Raw genomic sequence first — 20,586 nt, forward strand, 5'->3', positions numbered from 1 at the left:
AGAATATTAGTCAAACCTTAGAAAAATTGTATTCTTAAACTCGAGAAGAAGGAAAAGTAGAAAATACATTAGGTGGACGAATAAAAATACTTAGAGAATGGCTAAAAGAACAATGTAATAATGAAACAATTAAACAACAATCACAAGTATTGAAATTATGTTGTGATAAACAAATAGATACAGTAAGAAAATATGGATGTAAAAGACCGCCTTCCTGAATAAGGCCCAACTGGAACTGGTGTTGTGGTAATTACAATCTTTGAAGTGGCATTACAATTTAATTTCGTCTGTACATCTCAATATTAACTTTCTGATAAGTGTCTATAAAATTTACATATCTCAAAAAATCAGATCTCTCACTTAACCCTATTTCAAAATTTTCAAGCTTCCTTTTCATGTTTTGGTTATCAGCCAAGCTAAAATACCAACTCCTTGCTCAAATTCATAATCAGGGTAAAAAAGACAATATGCTTATAGCATGCAACCGGGTTGTCTTTCTCTTGACAAGAGAATTTTTCTATTTCCCGAAGCATTGACCAGCCCAGCTTCTCCAACTGCTATGTCATCGATTGAAGACTTGTATACCTACTGGACCTCTTCTAACCCAAAAGATTGAAGCCACATAACATCTGAATAAATGCATCACCGAACTAACCATAATGCATAAATTCGGCAGGCCAAAAGCAACACCTAACTAGCCCACATTCATCAAACACCCTTGACATAGATGGTAAGGAGTCTGGACTCCTTAACTAGAAGTTTCGAGTTCGAGCCCTGGAAATAAATAAAAAAGATTTGGGAGAGCTTTCCCCTTTGATAGAATCCGACAAGTGCTTGAACCGGATGTAATCCGAAAGATGAACCGGTTGGGAAACTAAAAAAAAAAAAACTAGCCCACACTCGATGAGTCAAACTGCAATCCAAATCCTAGCTGAATTAACATTCCACACAGATTTTCCTATTTCCTACTTGATCGCCCAGGTTCAGAACCTCGAGAAGATAGATTACTACCATATGATCTCCAATCCTCTCTCCACTGTCTCCTGTTGCTTTGTTCAGATGGGTAATACTGTGTATCCACATTATTCCTAGCCATAAATCCATGGCGTTTCTTTTGGGAATTCCTCATTTCTTCTTCTGCATCATATCGTGCACGCTGCAAAATGAAATATCCAAATGAACACACAACATAATCTGCTCAAAGCTTAAAAACTTGTACATGAAACATGTTTGATTATCTCGTTTGTGCGGGACTAATAAACTTACAAGCACTTTAAGGTCCCGCTTTATATACTGATTCTTTCGTAAATGGAGAAGGAAAGCAGTTATTTATTTATTTCTTATTTCTTATTTTTCTAGGACTGTCCTAAAATTTTCTCATCCGCCGCTGTTATTGATGCACATTTATCATTTGCTATTTCAGAGCTCTTGTATACTAAACATCATTCATAATCAGAAAAAATATCAAACTGCGTTTTTCCATTTTCATCCAAGATCATGTTACAGTAAGCAATTAGGTCTTCGGCTAGAAATTAAAAATGTAAGCAATTTGGTGTTAGTGACCTAGGAAGGAAACACATTAAAATTTGCACCCTTGATCCTTCACTGTAAACAATGTTTAGACGCATCTAAGCATTTGGTTTCCAACTAAGCTAAGAAAAATTTTCAATTCCTATTTGCTATATATGAGCTACGGATCGAAGGTCAATGGCAGCTGTTACTTGCCTTAATTTTAAGACAAAGAAGCTTCTTAGTGGACAACATGTCAACAACAACAAATCCTTATCCCACTATGGACTACATGGGATTCATGGATCAATTGACGCCATTGGGCTTTATAAAATATGAACCTTTCAGTGTAAAACCATATAGAGCAGGCTTCTCAGCAACATTTGTTATTTGAAAACATATAAAATACCTTGGCAGGATCTGACAGGACAGCATATGCCTCCCCAATTATTTTGAAAAGCCTATCAGCATCTCTATGTACTTCTTCAGCAATCACCTTCCATGTCCGATCATCTCCATTGTCACTTCTTGTCAAAGACTGGCCAGCCTACAGAAAAAAATAAAATGTTAAAAGAGTGGTTAATATAGGAGCATCAAACCAAGTGTCCAATCAAAAAACCTTATCCGGATGATGTCTAAGTGCAGCTTTCCGATAGGCCTTCTTGATTTCAGATGTTGAAACAGACGGTTCAACTCCCCTGCCATCATAATATCAATCAGCCAATGGGTTAAATGAATGATAATATTTCCCTCAATTAGCAACAGATAGGTTTTAGCATTATTCTTACTCTATCATACTTCAAACACAACTTACACGTGGAATGATGACAATTATAAAACAGCACAGCATCAAAATAAATCCTTGCTGTCCACCATGTCTTTTTCCAGGATACCAATACCTTGATAGGTTATCAACATCTATTGAGTGCTGATTTTCACAATATATGTTTGACAACTAATTAAGGTACCAATACCTTGAAAAGAGAGTACCTTGGTAACTCCTCAAATTTATACAATAACTTTTTAGTTGAATCTTTACCAAAATTTTCAGTAATTCCTGTTTAATAAAAGTTAAATGACAATCATGTTTTTCCAAAGTCAGAATCAAGGGAACAGAAGGACAATCTTGTTTATTGATAGTATAAGAAGTTTTACAATGATAATGGATCATATATATATACTTTCTAATAATCCAACAGAAAGATGACATATTTTCCAAATTTTGAGCCTCTTTCTTGCATAATAAACTTTTTTGGATTCTGGATACATTTTTAGGGAATTAATACCTACATGCAGGCTTTGAATAGTTATAAATCCATTCCTTCTATATGAGTCAATTTTTTTTCATGAAACATTAAGCTTATCAATCCTAAATCAATTGCAAATCCTAAGATGAATTTTATTTAGTTTCTGACCCTAGATATTGAATAATGGATCCTTAAAGTTGCCAAAAAAGTAGGAAGATTCTAACATCTACCCTGAATGTCCAACACTTTCCCATTTCATCCTCATAAATGGATTGATATATCTTATAGCTTTGACATAGAAATACACACAAAAGTAGAAATGATGGTGCCTTAGAGGAAAATGTTTTCTTGACAAATGGGGTTTTCATTGATATGTTATAGATGACAAGATAACGAAGTACTAATTATTAGTAAAGAGCTTACAAAATGAGGTACATATCGAGAGGGATCTCCTTTCTGGCTTCCTCCTCTATTTCAGAAAACCGAACACGATTCTGTTTCAAATCATTAGTATAATTAATTGATCTATCAGATATTCCAAGCTGATTGGCATTATCCACCTCCTTACTGAGAAGAGAGACAAGTCTCGCAAGATCACTGGCTGCTTGGGCATAATCTCTGATCATCTCATACAGAGTTGCACGTCTAGAAAGTGCCTGCAAGAGTATCAAAACATTTTTTTTCATATTATCACATAATATACATGCAAATAAAATCCTAAATAAAATAATTCATTAAATAGCATGTAAAAATAGATATATTTTAAAATCCAAAAATTAATACAGATTAAACAGGAAGGAAGAATAGGAGAATTTTAAATTCTAATGGTAGCATCTATCAGGATCCGCTATCAATTGAGTATGGATAATGCCCATCAAACTAGGCTACAGATTATTACTAGTTTCTATGTTTGACTTGAACAATTATTTCTGTCATGAAGGTTTACATAGAAGCTTTTGCACCAAAACAAAATGAATCCAGTCAATAAAAATCATTTCACACCTATATCAAGATCAAATCGTTCTAGCAGGCGATCATTTCAGTAAACCAAAAGGAAAAAAAAAGTGCTGCCATGTCCACCTCATTGCGGATGTGTATTTTGTTAGAGTAAAATGCTGGAATTTTCAGACAGTGGTTTTGGCCAGTAAATCTTCTTTGGTATAGGATAATTTTCTTGCTTGCTTGTGGGTTTAGGACAGGGTTTCTTTTAAATATAAACTCAGCTTCTTCGTTAGACACTCAGACGTGATGAAGAGCTCTTTCAAGAGGCCTTCTTAAAAAGAAGCCGAGGAAATTGTATAGAATTAGGATTGGATTGAAAGGAAATATGGGGATAAGTTGGGTAGGTATTTGGAATGAGTGTTGGTGAGGGAGAAATCCACCTCCATGGACAGATATCTCATATTATCAGAATCCTGATCCTATGTTGAAAAGAAACACCGAAAGATATATTCTGGACATACTTTACTGAATATTGTTCTGAACTGCCTTAGAAGTGCAAAGAGAATAAATATTTATAGATCCCATAGTACACTAGAACTGACTAGACTCTTAAGTGACTAAATTAATAACTTTTGAACTTCCTGTAATTAAATTGGACCCCTAATTACAAAGTTTGACTTTCCTAGGCTTCATTAACTTATCAAATACACACAACCATAACTCTTTAGCAGTTGTACTCTTAAACACAATGAACAATTACTTGAGTAAATGAAATATCTATTAATCTCAAATATTAATTATTTTCTGCATCAATTTTCCCAGCCTGGGCAGGAAAAAGGAGGTCAATTATAACTAAATGTCAGGTTTGTGTCTAATCCTCATGGGTTCTGATGCAGGGAAAAGGAGGACAATTATAACTAAATGCTGGGCTTGTGTTTGGGCTATTGTAGATCATACTATTATAGCCTGGGCAATGTAGCCGTTTAATTTTTTAGATTTTTGTTTTTGTCTTTTACTTTCTTTTTATTCAAGTTAATTAATTTAGATGGCTAGGATTATATCTATTTGTTTCCAGTTAGGATTTCTATGCTATAAGAAGGGGTATAAATATAATAGTTGTAACTTGTAAGAGGTATACCTAAGATTTTTTTTTCATGACCCTAGGTATAATTGTTCTATATGTCCGGGTAGACTCATCAGATTCAATTAATAAATCTCCGGAAAAAAAATAAAAAAAATAATTTCAGCTGAAGATAAAAACCTTCATATAATTTCCATCAAGAGCTATAGCCAGACTGCAGTCTGCAATAGCTTCGGTTATTTGACCTAATACTTTATATGCAGCGGCACGATTACAATAACAGACAGCTGCAAATGCACGAGACTCCACATTACATGATAAAGCAGATGTATAATGTTCAACAGCTTCTGCATGTCTTCCAGCCTGAAATGCTTCATTCCCTGCAATCTACAATTGAATAGGTTTACATAAATCCTAATCAAAAACAAATTTCATGTTACAGGAAAAGGACAGAATGAATTAGACTAATGAAAAATTCTTAGAATACAACATCAATGTGGCACATAAATTGTTTTTCTTGTGTCTTTTGATGACGGAAAAGTTGTATTAGAGAAGAGTATAGAAGTACAAAGGAACTACAGCATATTATTGTGTCAGTGTGTTTAAGGGGTACTGAGATGGGCTTGCACAAGTTGTACTATACTTGAACTAATCCTCAGTATTTAATATAAATACATATACAGTGAGCCTAAGACCTGTTTGTTTGTCCTTTTTTAAAGAATAAAGTTCTTTTCAATTAAAAATGTTAAAAAATTTATATGATAATTAGATAATTTTTTTAAAACAAAAACAAAAACCTAAAATAAAATAAAAAAAATTTAGTGCTTTTCTCATAAGCTAAAAAGAGTAGCCTCTGAAAAAGGCTCTGAAAAAACCTATATCATGATAGCGCTTTTTTCAAAGCTTATCCAAATGCACCCTAAAACAATCAATTAAGTGAATCACATTCTATAGTACACAGCAATTTTCTTCCTTTGTCTATTTCTTTCTACAAATTCAGACATGATAGTATATGCAGAACGATTGTCGCCTAGAGCAACAGCAAGCACGATCAGTAGAAAGAAATAGATTGCAGATGAAAAGATTTACAATGCTAACGCGTCTCTTCCCAAACTTCATTTTAAAAGTCAGTTCAAAATTATTGGCTATAAAACAGTATACTAGAAACAAAATGGTTCACTCAAGTAAAATAGGAAACATTATAATTAACTCACACGACAAAAAACATTGTATAGTTACTTTGAACAGCGGAAATGTTCTAGCTATTAACCAAACAAGAATGATAATATCAATAATCATCAGAAAGATATCATGAAATAGAGTATTAGCTAACCTTATGATGCAAGAGCTCACGTACGGTGGCAGCTAGTGGTATAAGTGAATCCAAAACCTTTCTTCCACTCCTGCATGGACAATATCAAAGCTGATGAAAAAAAAGATCATTATCGCTGTCAAACATAATCATTTTTTCTTTGCCTTATTTCTGTTTACCCTTGAGGAGGGGGCAGAGGAGGGTGAATGGGTCAGAGGTTGGTAATACTTACTTGTTTATGGAAGACAACTTTTCCTCTTGTTGCTCCAGCAAAGAAAGACCTTCTTCAAGCTTTCCTAGGTGAAAGTAGGCTTTAAGCATCATTGAGCACCGCCATAGTCTGAAGTAGAAGCCTTTCGAGAGTTGTGAATTATTCAGATCTGTGACTTGGCAACTAGCATCCAATGGACAAGCATTCTTCTCAGCAGAACCAAGGGTCTTGTCACACAGCTGAATCACCTCCTCATATCTACACAGCTGATATTTGAAGCAAGAATTGTCCAAACACAGAGTCAATTGGTATAAATTACTGCAAATAGACTTATGCTGACTTTTGATATGATCTAAGCTTAAGCAAAATTCCAGCTTATCATAAGTTGTACTAACCATTAAAAGAGCCTCTACTTTCATTTCAAGCAATTTTTCGGAGTATGAACTTATCACCAATGCCTCATTAATATGATCTAATGCCTTCTCTGCATCAGAGGATGTTCTTCTTTGCAAAAGCTCAGCAGAATGATTGATGAAATCTGATACTTTCTGTCATCCATTACAAACACTAATCAGTTCAGGAAGAGGGGGACGAACCCTCATGCCATAACAAGTTAAAAAATTATAAATTCAAAAACCTTGGGATCTTGTGAAGGAGAATGAAGAAGGAAATGCAAAATTAGCACATCCATCAAGCAGTAGAATGTGATTGCACAAAACAACAACATACAATCTCTCTCTTCTGTCTCCAATTTGACAAAATATTTTAACACTTATATCATTATAAAAATATTTCCAATATTTCTAAAAACATATACTAGATACATGTTTCGAGAAATAAGAGAGAAAATCTTAAAATACCTTGTCATGAATTCTTCATTATGCCCCAAAATCCAATGTTGAAATATATAGTAAAAAAACAACTTCTACTTAAAAATGACTAAATGCACTTTAAAATTTTGTGAAAGTTTTCTCATTGATATCAAACCAGTTTGGTGTAAGAGGTTTCCAATATTACCTCATTGCACGTGCAGCCTGTAGCTAATTAAAAATCTTTAACCAAAGGAAAAAGCTAACAATTAAAGCCTCCACAATATATCAAGTTATCTACTAAAAATAATGATAAATAATCAAACCTGTGCCTTTTGTAAGCCATCAGAGGCTTCCACAGCACTTTTTCGATCTACACAAATGTCAGTTCCTGATTGCAAGCACCTTTTGAAATATTGTGATGCACCTCCAACTTCCCCCAGAGCAAGGTAACAACTTAAACAAGAATGAAAACAAAATGACTTAAGGGATACAACCATCTATCTTGACGCTTAAAAATATACACATGAAGCATGAGCATGCAAGGTACTAGACACTTGCATATTTACATATTATAAATAACAATCAGGCATTAGGTGCTAGATACTAATGTATTCATACTTTCATAGGGGAAAAAGGTTTCCCTCTTTAGATCCACTTTTAATCCCACTGGTACTGGTTATAGCACTCAAACAGCCACTGATTCTAGAGCACCTGCACACCCACCTTTACATTCAACTTTTATGCACCTATTTTCTACTCAAGAAAACCCTAACTTTGATCTGTTATATCTTAAGGCTTCTGTCATCCTACATTAAAATTAAAATTCATACAACTAAAATCACTGGGTATAAATTGACTAGAAGAAAAAATGGAAACTTACTTTGCAGCTCTAAGTTGCACCTTGAGGAAATTTTGATCTATTTCAGCAGCAATCAAACAATCTTCTAGTGCATCCCTCATCCTACCAAGAGACATGCGTGTGGCAGCAAGGTTACTATAACATAGCAGCAAAGCCCTGAGACAGCTCTGAGATGCTTCTTCTTTAGATACACAACTAAGTCCTTGTTTGTAACAATTCTCAGCCATAGACAAATCCCCATTTTTGTAGGCTTGGTTTCCTCTGATATAGAGCATATTCAACGTGTGAATAACGGTTGCAATGTTGATAAGTATCAAAGGAACTATTTTATAGTGCAAATCCCATTTGTACGCGTTCACAATAAATATAAGTAATTGAACTCTATTTCATTACACAGATCAGAAGTAGTAGTAATAAGCTACGCCTTCTTATCTAGAATAACAAAACTTAATACGTAACAAGCGACTGAAATTGAAAGAACCAATTCAACTCAAAAATTTAAGTTGTTGGATGGGGTTATATTAATATTTTTATATATCTCTAGCACGTCCCCTCACATGAGAGTCCATTGGGCTTTAAAGGTGGATAATGCACAGGCCTACCTAACTATGATATGAAACTCCATAAGATTTAATTAATTATTAACTAAATGGGGCGATGAGGATTGATCTCGTGATACCTGAGGCTCTGATACCATGTAAAAAATCAATTCAACCCAAAAGCTTAAGCTGTTGGATGCAGTTACATTAATGGTTTTATATATCTCTAACAGAAAATATAATAATAGAAGTTTCAAAAAATATACTCACCGGAGCCGCCATTTTTCACAGGCTGCTTCCTGAGCAGCAATGGTTGCAGCAGAAATAGAAAAAGAAGCCTCCTTCATACCCTGATCCTCATTCACATCACAATCCCTTGTTTTGGGTTGAGGAGAAGGTAATTTGGCTTTTAGACCTTGCCCTGATGTGAAAAGAGATGAAGTTCCAGAAGATGGAGAAAACACCACAGGTGATGATGAATAAGGAACCTTTGTGTTTGGAGGGTAGTTGTAAGAATCATGACCAGTATTTACCCAATTTTTCTTTTTGTTATGGCGTTTCGGGCTAGAAGATTGAGCTTCAACCGAGGTAGAAGCAGCAAATGTGAAGGCAGACCCACTTACATTTCTTGAACTCAAAGCACTACCAAGATGCAACATTCCATCACTATCACGGGCTTCAGTTTCTGCTGATGTACCAGCCGCATCACTTGTTATGTCCACTTCATCATTGGCAGACTTGAAGCTTTCAGTTTCAACCCCAGAAATAGAGTCCTCCTTTGAGTCTTCAACACAAATATTTTCACGGGTAGGATACTCTGAATTTGAAGTTTCCTCCTCTGTTTCTCTGCATGCAACATCACCACCATTTATGGTCAAGCACTCTGTGGCCGCAATTAGATCTTCATCAATGGGATCAACAGAAGTTGTTGGTACTGAATCATTAGCTATAGACTTGTTATCAACACTGAATGACTCATTGGATGTCACAGAATTTTCCCTTGACCTTTGATTTTCAGCCAGTTTTTCCTGATATGGAGACACGTCCATTGGTGAATAAGTCTCTAAAGAACTCTGCGGATCTTCTTGGGAAACACTTTCCTTAAAAACAAAACCCTGTCCATGCCAAGGCTGGGCTGAGGTATAATGCTTCAGTTTTGCTCCACTTATATTCGTTCTCGAGTTGCTACATTTTTCCTTCGGTTTTCCTTCTTTCCTAGTTTTTGGTGCAGGTGTTTTAAACTCAACAAAAGATGAGCCTGAAGTATCTTGTTTCCCCTTAAAGACAAATTCATCTCTCTTGGTAACTCCAACAGGTTGAAAACTTATGCCACCTGATAAGAACCCAGAGGATGATGCTGATGCAGCAGTTTGGGACATTCCAATATCTTCCTTGAGTTTTTCTGAAGCAACATGACCACCACCACCACCACTTGCATCTCTTTGGTGGATACCCTCCACAAAAGGGTTACACAAATTTGGTTCTACAGAGTGGTCCTTCTTCTCCCTACCAAGGTTTAACTTGTCCATTTCCCTCAACAAAATTGCCTCTGTCCCCGTTTCACATTTTCCAAATCTCATTACATCAACTTCACTCTTGTGAACATTATTATCAATAGCACCAAAAGAGTCATCATTCACATTCACATTCACATTCTTCATTTGGTAGATAACTTCATTTGTTGAGCTCTCAGAAGCTGCATTGCTACCTCCTCCAATCTGCTGAGTTTCTTGAATGCTCAATTTCTTTTTCAACTCATTCTGGAGTTCCGATTCAACACAAGCATTAAAACCTGTACCTTCTTCGGTTACAATCTTCAACTTCGTCATCTCTTCGGGAAGCTTCGAGACCAAGTTTTCCCCAACACGGGAAGAACTCTTCTCATAACCACCACATGCAAATGCGCTGAAACCCTCATTTTTCACATTCCCAATTTTGAGATTCCTCAATTGATCACCGATTCCCCTCTCCAAATTTGAACCGAAATCAAATGTGGCATTTGCAGCACCACCACCACCACCATCATCGCGAAATGGATTGAAAGCGGGAGCATTGTTTTGCTTTCGAACCTTGACGAATCTGGGCCTGGAAAAGTCGGAAACGGAAGGGGTACTGAAGGTGAAAGATGAGGTCGTGGCGTTTGCGTTTGCGTTTGCGGTTAGATTCGAAAACCTATCGTCACTAGCGTTGGATGATTCCATCGATTTGTTGAATCGAAAAGTGAGGTGAGATCGTCCTACTGCGACGGAGCTACGGCGACTAGGGACGCCGGAGACATCGGAGTGTTCTCGCGTATGTTCTGATTGAATCGACGATTCTTTGGGTTTCGGCAATCATTGGAAAAAACCAATGCAACAAAATATGTCAAATCTAATCTAATAAACACAAAAGTAAATACAACTAATAATAATAATAAAGGGATTAAAGACACAACCGAACAGGGTTTTTGCTTTTCATTTTTTCATCCCTCTTTTAGTTTTTACAATTATCAAATCGTGTGCTTTAATGCTATATAAGATGACGTTGTTACTATCAATTAATATATTATTATCAATATCAGTATTAATTTGTTTTACTGTTGATCGATTAGGTATATATAACGGTTCTAATTTAAGATTCTAAAAATATTTTTTTTCTCTCTATATTTAATATTTAATATTTATGATTTCTCATACTTAAGAAATGAATATGAGAAATCATAACCATTTAAAAATGAAAATAAATATAACGTTGGATCAATATAATCGATCTAACGTTAATTGATAGTGACATTGGTAATAACATTAATTGGTAAAAACAATAATATAATCGAGCTAACATTAATTGATAATTCAGAATAATATTTCTGCAGTTACTGCAGATAAATTATCTGCATTTACTTCCAAAACAACATCGTTTTGGGATTGAAAAATTAAATAATTATAATTATAAAGACTATATTAACCCTGAAATAAATTTAAATTACAAAAATACCATAATTTTTTTCTCAAAACGACGTCATATTAGACTTACTGCAGATAACTTAATTACTGCATAAAAAATGAACCATTTTTCTTTATTCTCTCAAATTTTGATTAGTGACTAGTAGTGATTTTCTTATAGTAACGATTCATATATTTAATAAATTAGGACCGTTATATGTATATATAATTTAATATCAAGATCGAGAATCTAACTTACAATCATATAAAATGATACGATCACAAACAAAACTCGGCACAATTGGGTAGATAGCTGGGTCCTTTAAGCATGTTAACAGGGGTTCGATTCCTGGTCGTAAGTATAGAATAAGCTTTGTTGAGAGAGGTTGTACCATGGTAGTTAAAATCGGGATTTAAATATTAAAATCCCGATTTTAACGATTTATTTTTGTTAAAACGATTTAGATTTCACTTAAAATCATTTCCAATATAAAATCCTGATTTAGGCATTTACTTAAGTCCGATTTTAAGATTTAAATCTCGATTTTAACTATAGGAATTATGTTAAGCAAATTAGAAAAATTGTTGAATATAACATTGCTGATGTTTCATCCGAAGATGAATGGATTGTGAAAAATGAAGAAACATTATCTCATGATGAAAGTTTAGATGAAGACAATTTTGAATGACGTAGTTGAAGATCACGTGGAACAGAATATCTTCGATGATAATAACTTGAATGATTTATTAGCTTAGACCCTTAGAGTGTGACAATTGTATACTAATGTATAAGGATGGTGGCAGGTAGTCTATTTTTCTTAAATTTTTTTTATACATAAGCATATGTATATAAAATTTTAATTTTAGAGTGCAGGTAAAATTTACGATTTTTATTACGATTTACGATTTTTTATTCCCTTTTCGATTTTAGGTAAAATTCCGATTTTGACTACACTGGGTTGTACTCACAATCGCGCCTCAAGGAGATTAGTTCTTGGCTTTCGGCCTGGGATACCTTTAGAACAATTTAAAAAAAAAATTGATTTGATCTAAAATTAAGAGGTTCAAGTAATAACAACATTCGGTAATATTGAATATTAAGTTATATTGTTACTCAAATTTAGACATGTGTTTTTTTTTATTAAAATAAAAATAAAAATAGGTTCAATTAATAACAACATTCGGTATTCTATGGCTTAAGAGCGGAGATCTTTTGTTAATTGGTATGGCGTTTTTTTAGCATAAAAATGTAGGATAAGTGATGGTTATAAGGTATCGAAAATAACCCCTCAACAATAGACATAAATCGAATCTTTCTAACTGTTGGCAACTTCTAATTGTTATTATTGATTAGCTTAATTGTCTGCCATTAAAACTAAAATTTAGTTATGTTGAATTCTCATACTCTAAATGCCAACTGATTATATATAACTTCAACAAAACAACGCGAACCTCGTATGAGAATTGCATGCTACTCGACTAAATAAAACGCAAAACATTTACATTTCGTGAGAGAAAGACGGAGCAAAACTTATTTTTGGTCATAACATGTAGTATTCTAATGATTCACTTATTCAAGGAAAACCTCAAACTCAACTCCATTACCAAAGCCCAGCAGCTATGGGTAATTACATTAGCCTAACATTTACTAATGGGCTCAAAAGGAAAAATAGGCTGCACTCCCAACTTTAAAAGAAACTATAATGATTTGTTGGGCTGCGGTAGAAGTAAGATTTGAAACGCAACATGAAACATGGCTATATTCACGGGGAAAAAGAACTATCTTTTGCACAGATATAACCTTGTGTCATTTTAGATAATTTATACAAAATTTAATTAGTAAGATTTTGTATAAATATGAAAATTTACTTTTTTTTTCTTTCCTCAGTCACATAGCTGACGTGTAAAGTGAAAAAAAAAACTAACTTTTCAAATTTACACAAAGCCTTACTGGTCAGACTTTGTGTAAACCGCTAAAAGAATACAACTTGTGTCTTTTTAAAGGACATCCACTGAACCCATATTCATGACAAATTCATTTTTTCAGCAGATCTCTTTTACATTTTAATTGATTATTCAATTTAATCATATTACATCATTACATTACATTATCATTTTATATATAATATGGGATAAATTATTATGCTTACTCTTATTTCGTCTACCCTTACCTACCCCTTTCGATACCGTTAGATTACAATCTCATCGAACGTTAGAGATTTACGATATAAAATAAACTCTTTTACCCCTTTCTTTCTCTCACTGCTTCTCACTCTTTCTCTCTTCTCCCTTTTCTCTTTCTTCAATGGTGCTTCAACATCAAAAAAAGGTGCAAATTTTTTTCTCAATTCATCTAACCCAGCCATTGTTATGAGCATTTACATAAAAAAGTAAAATGTGGTGTCAAGAAGAAATAAACCCAGAGTCCTAAGTTATGGAACCAGGTAGGACTGTTGTTGCGTAACATACATAGTTATTTTCCCTACTTCAAGGTGAGAAACAAGATAAGAAGAAGGAAATAAGTTGATTCAATTCAAATTTCAACAGCAAAGTAGAAACATTATGGTAATCGTGGATTAATTCAAATGAAGAGTTATTCGTGGTTTTTGCTTTTTTGTAATTTTGTGGTTTCTCCCGTGTTCAATTATATTAGATTCAAGAAATTTTGAAAATTACACTCATCCAGCAGAACTATCATGCCATTAATCTTTGTGTGGATTTAGATTCAAATATAAATTTAGATTGTAAACAACATAAATCGATAGAGAAAAAGAGTAGGAGAAAGAAAGAGTGTGAGAAACAGCGAGAAGAAGAGAGACCAATTAGTAAATATTAACTCAACTCCATTACCAAAGCCCAGCAGCTATGGGTAATTGCATTAGCCTAGCATTTACTAATAGGCTCAAAAGTATAAATCATTTATATATATATATATAAATTGATTCATCTTTAAATGGTTATGATTCTCTTTTTCTCTCTCCTCTTTCATTAGCATTGATTCATCTTTGTACGGTTATGATTTAATAGCCGAAGATAAAAGTATCTCAAACAACTTGAGAAATGATAAGCCCATATATATATATATATGTATATATGGTAAAATCATTTCTGCAGCCGCTTTATGTACAACAACGACAGATGTATGGTTATGATTCCCCACATTTAATGCTTTCATCCTTTGTATGGTTATGATTCCCAGCATTTAATGCTTTCAAGCATATATATGACAAGTATTTGATTGTTTTGTTGCACGTACAGCAGCTGCAGAAATGTAAACCCTATATATATATATATATATATATATATATATATATATATATATATATATATATATATATAGGCAAGATTCTTTGATAATGGTGTTAAATTTTAAATTTTGACACCAAATTTTAACTGTTGATTTATGTCAATCAACGGTTATCATTTATTGAAAATCAAATTTATTAATTAACTATTAATTTTCAGTAAATGATAATCGTTGATTGACGGAAATCAACGGTTAGGATTGGATGTCAAATTTTAACACCAGTGTCAAAGGATCCTATCACAATATTTAGATTTATTTATATATAGAGAGAGACTAATCCTAATGTAGTAACATAAATAAGTAAACATGTCCTTACGAACAGCGAACAGCGAGAAGACACATGACCAGCCTTGCAACGTGTCCTAGATGTAACTCTCATACCGAGGACTGTAATCACATATTTAGGGAATGCCCGTGGGTTATTCAGGTTTGGAGTGCTCTCTGTGGAGCTAGAAACGTGAACTATTTCCTAACTGGCAATTTGCATGACTGGCTGGTTGGTAACCTAGAATGTGTGCAGAGGGCTTCTGGGAGAGAGGATTGGTGTACGGTATTTGGAGTGACATGTTGGATGATTTGGAAAGAGCGCAATAATCTTGTGTTCAACAACAAGTCCTCCAATGCTGTTAGCGTAGTGCATGTGCCACTGCTTTTGCTCAAAACTTTAACCACGCCCAACACATGTTTGGCAAGGTGGTCACAGGGAAGAAGCCTAGAACGGAGAAGCTCATTGTGTGGTCTCCTCCTCCAGTGGACTGGGTGAAGGTCAACTGCGATGGTTCAGCCTCTTCGACAGGCTCTCAAACTTCCTGTGGAGGGGTCACAAGGGACTGCACGAGTAGATGGATCATGGGGTTCTACAAATCCCTGGGCATGGGTAACTCCTTGAAGGCTGAGCTCTAGGGGATGTTGTGGGATCTTCAAGTGGCTTGGGATGAAGGGTTTCGTAGGGTCTTGTTGGAAGGAGACTCTGAAACAGCTATTCTGCTAGCAAATGAGGGTTGTCCTTAGCATCACCATCTCTTCTCCATTATCTGCAGAATTCGTAGAAGTTTAGATAGGGATTGGGAGGTTAGAATATACCATATCCATAGAGAAGGAAATGTTGTTGCGGATGTGTTAGCATCCGTGGCTTATCCTTTGGATTGGAAACTACATACCAGCCTGGCCCATTTAGCCCTAGCCCGAGTGGGTTAGGGCCAAAAAGTCCGCAGGGCCAAAAAGGCCACAGTGATATAGATCCATATGGGCCAAAGCCCTATGGGTTAGGGCCTGCCCGCGGGCCTTCTAAATTTTTTATGTATTTTTTACACTACTAAAAAAAATCATATTTTTACAAAAAATCTATGTTGCAAACGACAAAAAATTTCGTCAAAAAAATATTTTTTCGTTGGAATACTTTTCATTGAAAGGCGGCGGAATTTTCATCCGATGAAATTTTTTGTCAAAATTTTCGACAGAATTTAGTTTCCGTCAAAACTTTTGACGAAAATGATTTTTTACATATTTTTTATAAAACAAATTCCACCAAAAGTTTTGACCAAAAAAGGAATTTCGTCAAAAATTTTGACGAAATATTTTCGTCCAAATTTTTCGATGAAAATGTTTCCCAATGAAAATTTCGACTGAAATATTTTTTCAAAATTTTTGAGGGAAATGTTTTTTTGAAACTTTCGACGAAATTTAGATTCCGTAAAGAATTTTGACGAAATATTTTTTCCGTCGAATTTTTTTACAGAAATAATTTTCGTCGATTTTGACGGAAATGTGTTCCGTTGAAAATTTTGATAGAAGTATTTTTTATCAAAAAATTTGTTGAAAATATTTTCCGTCAAAAATTTTCGATAAAATGTGTTTCGTAAAAAATTTCAACGAAAATTTTTTGTCAAAAAATATGACGAAAATATTTTCGTCGAAAACTTTTGACGGAATTTAGATTCTATAAAGAATTTTGACGAATTTTTTTTTCCGTCAAAATTTTTTACAAAAATATTATTCGTCAGAACTTTGTACAAAAAAATTTCAATGGAAATGTGTTTCGTTAAAAATTTAAAAGGAAATATTTTTCGTCGAAAATTTTGACAAATATGTTTTTTTGTCAAATATTTTGACGACATTTAGATTTCGTAAAGTTTTTTGACAAAAATATTTTTCTGTCAACAATTTACAAAAATATTTTTCGTTACAAATTTTAACGGAAATATTTTTCATCGAAAATTTTCACTGGAAATGTGTTTTGTTTAAAATTTTGATGGAAATGTTTTCCGTAAAAAAAATTGGGGAAAATGTTTTTTGACAAAAAAATTTACATAATTGTTTTCTATCATAAATTTTCGACAAAAATATTTTTCCTTGAAAATTTTGACGAAAATGTTTCTGTTGAAAGTTTCAACGGAATTCAGATTTTATCAAGAATTTTGACTGAATTTTTTTTCGTAAAAATTTATGTCAGTGATTATGGTCAAATCTTGTTTCGTCTCTTTTTTTAACGTAATGTGATTTTATTCAAAAATTTCGTCACTATTTTCGACGAAATATTTTTCGTCGATAAATTATGTTAGTATTTGACACTTTTCTAATAATGTCACATTTAAAAATGATTCATATTTATGTAATTTTCACATTTTAATGTTAAGGATAGATATGTCACATTTAAAAATGTTTAATATTTATGTAAATTGAGTTGGATATTGTAGCCCGCGAGCCAGCCCCAACTCAATCATATAATGAGAGGGCTTTAAGAGGATGGGGTTAAAATGACCCCATTACATAGAAGGCCAAAATTTTGTAAAGCTTAACATTGAGCTACATGGGCTGGCCCTAAGGCTTGAGTCCTTTTTGACAACTCTACCCTTAGCCAAATTCCCCTCCCATGCATGGAGGTTATTAGAAAAGACTTCCAAGGTCTTTCTACACCTAGGATGACTCGAATGTGTCCTTAGGCTGTGGCCTATTTTTGTTTTAATTATATCCTTTTATCCAAAAAAAAAAAAAAACATAAATAAGTAAAAGTAAAGTAGTTATTTAACGGCAAAAGAAAGAAAGAAGTAATTATCTAACGCATTTCAACAAAGTGAGAGATTCCCGAATATTCCAGTATTTATTAATCGAAGGAAAATGCTAAGAATTGCACAAAAAAACAAAAATAGATAAGATTTAACATCATCTATCACAATTTTATCTAACAATTTAAAATAACTAAAAAATTAAATCAAAAGAATGTTATCTAACAATTTAAAACAAATTATTATTATTTTGTAATGAAGGAGGGGGTACTAAAATTATTTTCGTCAGTGAGCGGTTCACACTGACATGATCATACGCATCTGACTTTGGACATCGTGCAAAGTGAGTCATTTTAATAAATTAACTTCAAGTAAGGAAACAAAAATGAGTGACGTTTGAATTTGATTTTTGGGCTAAATTTAGAAGATAGAAACGTTTCCGTCATGTTAGGCTAAATGACATGCCAGTTTGGATGAGTTTTTTTTTTCTTTAAAAGTTGTTTTTTTTAAGAAAAAAAACACTTATCGAAAAAAGTCTATTTGAATGTCTGCTTTTAAAAAAAGCAGAAGTCGTAAAAAAAATCAAAAACCTACTTTTTTTCAGAAGCTAAAAATTTTAGCTTCTAAAAAAAGTATAAATCAAAAGTCAAATATTTTTTTTCAAAAATTAAATATTTTTTAAAAATCTAAGTAGCTGTAACTTTTATAGAAAGTACTTTTAAAATAAGGAAGTTATAAAAAATACTTTTTTTCACAAGTACATACAAACAAGCACATATGGACTTCTCAGATGTGTTGTGCCTTATTCAAAGCCATCGGTACTGTGATGATATACGTATTTCGCAGGGAAATTGGATGAAATTCAAAGTCAATCGGCGTATATAGTAATGGAGTGATTGACGGGCAGAAAAGTCTTTTACCATGTAGTGATCCAACTCCTGCGAACTCTCTTCCACTTTATGCCTATATATGTGTAGTAATTGTGTAGCAAAATATATACATGAGTTAGTTTATAGTTTCATATAATCAATGGATACATTCTTCTCAAAAGGCAACACCGCCATGTCTGCTGTATTTGTCCTTATTGGAATATTATCTTCCACTGGAGTACAATTTACCGGTCTATTACTCTCTCTCTCTGTCTCTCAAAATAATGGATAGATGCCCTGTCTTCACTCTCCACTGCTCTCTGTCTTTCTCTTTTAATTTAAATTACCAAATTCGTAATTACTTGAAAGAATTTATACTATAACCTCCAAGTTAGACACCCCTCAAACAATAAAGAATGATATATCCATCTTTCTTGTTTTTAAGTTCAACTATATATCATATATCCCTTTTAATGTTCCACTTTGTTGTCTCTTTTTAACTTCAACTTAATTAGCATCAGATGAATTTCTTCAACCTGTTATTTTTTTAATTAATATACATATGTAAATGATGTCTAGATTAACAATTTCAATCTCTTTCAGAATCACTAACTTTTGGTTCAACATTAATATATCATGTAGGTGCACAATCCGTGGGTGTCTGCTATGGATTAAATGGAAACAACTTACCAACTAAGCAAGCTGTGGTGGATTTATATAAATCAAAAGGAATTGGCAAAATGCGTATGTACGATCCAGATGAAGGAGTCCTTCAAGCCCTTAGAGGTTCAAACATAGAGGTGATCCTTGGTGTCTCTGATAAAAACAAGCTTCAAGATCTTACTAATGCTCGAGCTGCAACAGATTGGGTCAATAAGTATGTGAAAGCATACTCACCAAACGTCAAAATCAAGTACATTGCAGTTGGTAACGAGGTTCACCCAGGTGATGCTGCAGCGGGGTCTGTTCTTCCCGCAATAAAAAACATTCAGAAATCAATTTCTTCAGCCAATTTACAAGGACAAATCAAGGTCTCCACCGCAATAGACACTACCTTACTAGGCAAGTCTTACCCACCAAAAGAGGGTGTTTTCAGTGATAGTGCGAGTCAATATATAAAGCCTATTATAAGCTTCCTAGCAAGCAACGGAGCACCACTTCTTGCAAACGTGTACCCTTATTTCTCCTATGTTAATAACCGACAAAGCATTGGTCTTGACTATGCTTTGTTTACTAAAAAAGGAGCAAACGAGGTTGGGTATCAAAACCTGTTTGATGCATTGTTGGATTCTGTGTATGCTGCTCTTGAGAAAGTAGGGGCACCAAATGTGAAGGTTGTTGTATCTGAGAGTGGTTGGCCATCTGAAGGTGGAACTGCAGCCACTGTTGATAACGCAGGAACTTACTATAAGAATCTGATTAATCACGCCAAGGGTGGCACTCCAAAGAGGCCTAATGGACCCATTGAGACTTATCTCTTTGCTATGTTTGATGAAAACCTGAAGCAGGGTCCAGAAATTGAGAGACACTTTGGTCTCTTCAGACCTGACAAATCACCTAAGTACCAACTCAGTTTCAACTGAAACATGTGATTACTGATTATAAACTCAGTGTGTCACTTACTTAGAATAAGGGAACCTCATACCCACTGGTTTTAGTTTTACTCCAATAATGTACTACAAACTTTATATATGTTTCTAATAAAGGCGAATGATCTACGACTTTATATTAATTAATTATCCATGTTTTAAACATTTCCCACATTTGTGATTTTTGTTCTTTGATGTGAACATAGTAAAAAGAAATGTAAATATTGACGAGATTTAAGTGTATGAAAGAAATTCTGTTGAAAATGGTTTCGGATTTAGCATGTGGCCATATTTCATTTATATTTTGTTTTCTTCCGAGAATTGTCATATCATTACACCAAACCTTGTTGATCATAATTTAATAATTTAAATTTATTTTGTAA

At 33.8% G+C, this 20,586-nt stretch overlaps 2 protein-coding genes across 2 annotated transcripts; one reads left to right on the forward strand and one right to left on the reverse strand.

The window, feature by feature from the left end:
- Positions 1 to 204: 204 nt before the first annotated feature.
- On the reverse strand, positions 205 to 10,832 carry LOC133306165 (uncharacterized). The gene is made up of 11 exons (XM_061506442.1): positions 8,783 to 10,832; positions 7,995 to 8,234; positions 7,438 to 7,567; positions 6,698 to 6,850; positions 6,324 to 6,568; positions 6,113 to 6,182; positions 4,960 to 5,166; positions 3,180 to 3,412; positions 2,129 to 2,207; positions 1,919 to 2,056; positions 205 to 1,156 (listed from the first exon to the last, which is right to left on the reverse strand). The coding sequence occupies exons 1-11, from the start codon at positions 10,711 to 10,713 to the stop codon at positions 959 to 961; spliced, it is 3,624 nt and encodes a 1,207-aa protein (XP_061362426.1). The 5' UTR covers positions 10,714 to 10,832; the 3' UTR covers positions 205 to 958.
- Positions 10,833 to 18,752: 7,920 nt separating this feature from the next.
- On the forward strand, positions 18,753 to 20,327 carry LOC133306171 (glucan endo-1,3-beta-glucosidase-like). The gene is made up of 2 exons (XM_061506450.1): positions 18,753 to 18,865; positions 19,257 to 20,327. The coding sequence occupies exons 1-2, from the start codon at positions 18,775 to 18,777 to the stop codon at positions 20,195 to 20,197; spliced, it is 1,032 nt and encodes a 343-aa protein (XP_061362434.1). The 5' UTR covers positions 18,753 to 18,774; the 3' UTR covers positions 20,198 to 20,327.
- The last annotated feature ends 259 nt before the right edge of the window (positions 20,328 to 20,586 follow it).

This window comes from Gastrolobium bilobum, unplaced genomic scaffold, assembly GCF_033153095.1.
Source record: "Gastrolobium bilobum isolate Gb01-03AN ecotype WA unplaced genomic scaffold, APGP_CSIRO_Gbil_v1 utg57853, whole genome shotgun sequence".
In the NCBI taxonomy this organism is placed as follows: domain Eukaryota; kingdom Viridiplantae; phylum Streptophyta; class Magnoliopsida; order Fabales; family Fabaceae; genus Gastrolobium; species Gastrolobium bilobum.

Excerpts from the sequence above, each read along its gene's own strand:
- LOC133306165 (XM_061506442.1), bottom strand. The coding sequence starts at position 10,713 with ATGGAATCATCCAACGCTAGTGACGATAGGTTTTCGAATCTAACCGCA. Across the intron at positions 5,167-6,112 it reads GTGAGCTCTTGCATCATAAG|ATTGCAGGGAATGAAGCATT; the intron begins GTTAGCTAATAC and ends ATTCAATTGTAG. Across the intron at positions 2,057-2,128 it reads TTAGACATCATCCGGATAAG|GCTGGCCAGTCTTTGACAAG; the intron begins GTTTTTTGATTG and ends TTTTTTCTGTAG.
- LOC133306171 (XM_061506450.1), top strand. The coding sequence starts at position 18,775 with ATGGATACATTCTTCTCAAAAGGCAACACCGCCATGTCTGCTGTATTT. Across the intron at positions 18,866-19,256 it reads CACTGGAGTACAATTTACCG|GTGCACAATCCGTGGGTGTC; the intron begins GTCTATTACTCT and ends TATATCATGTAG.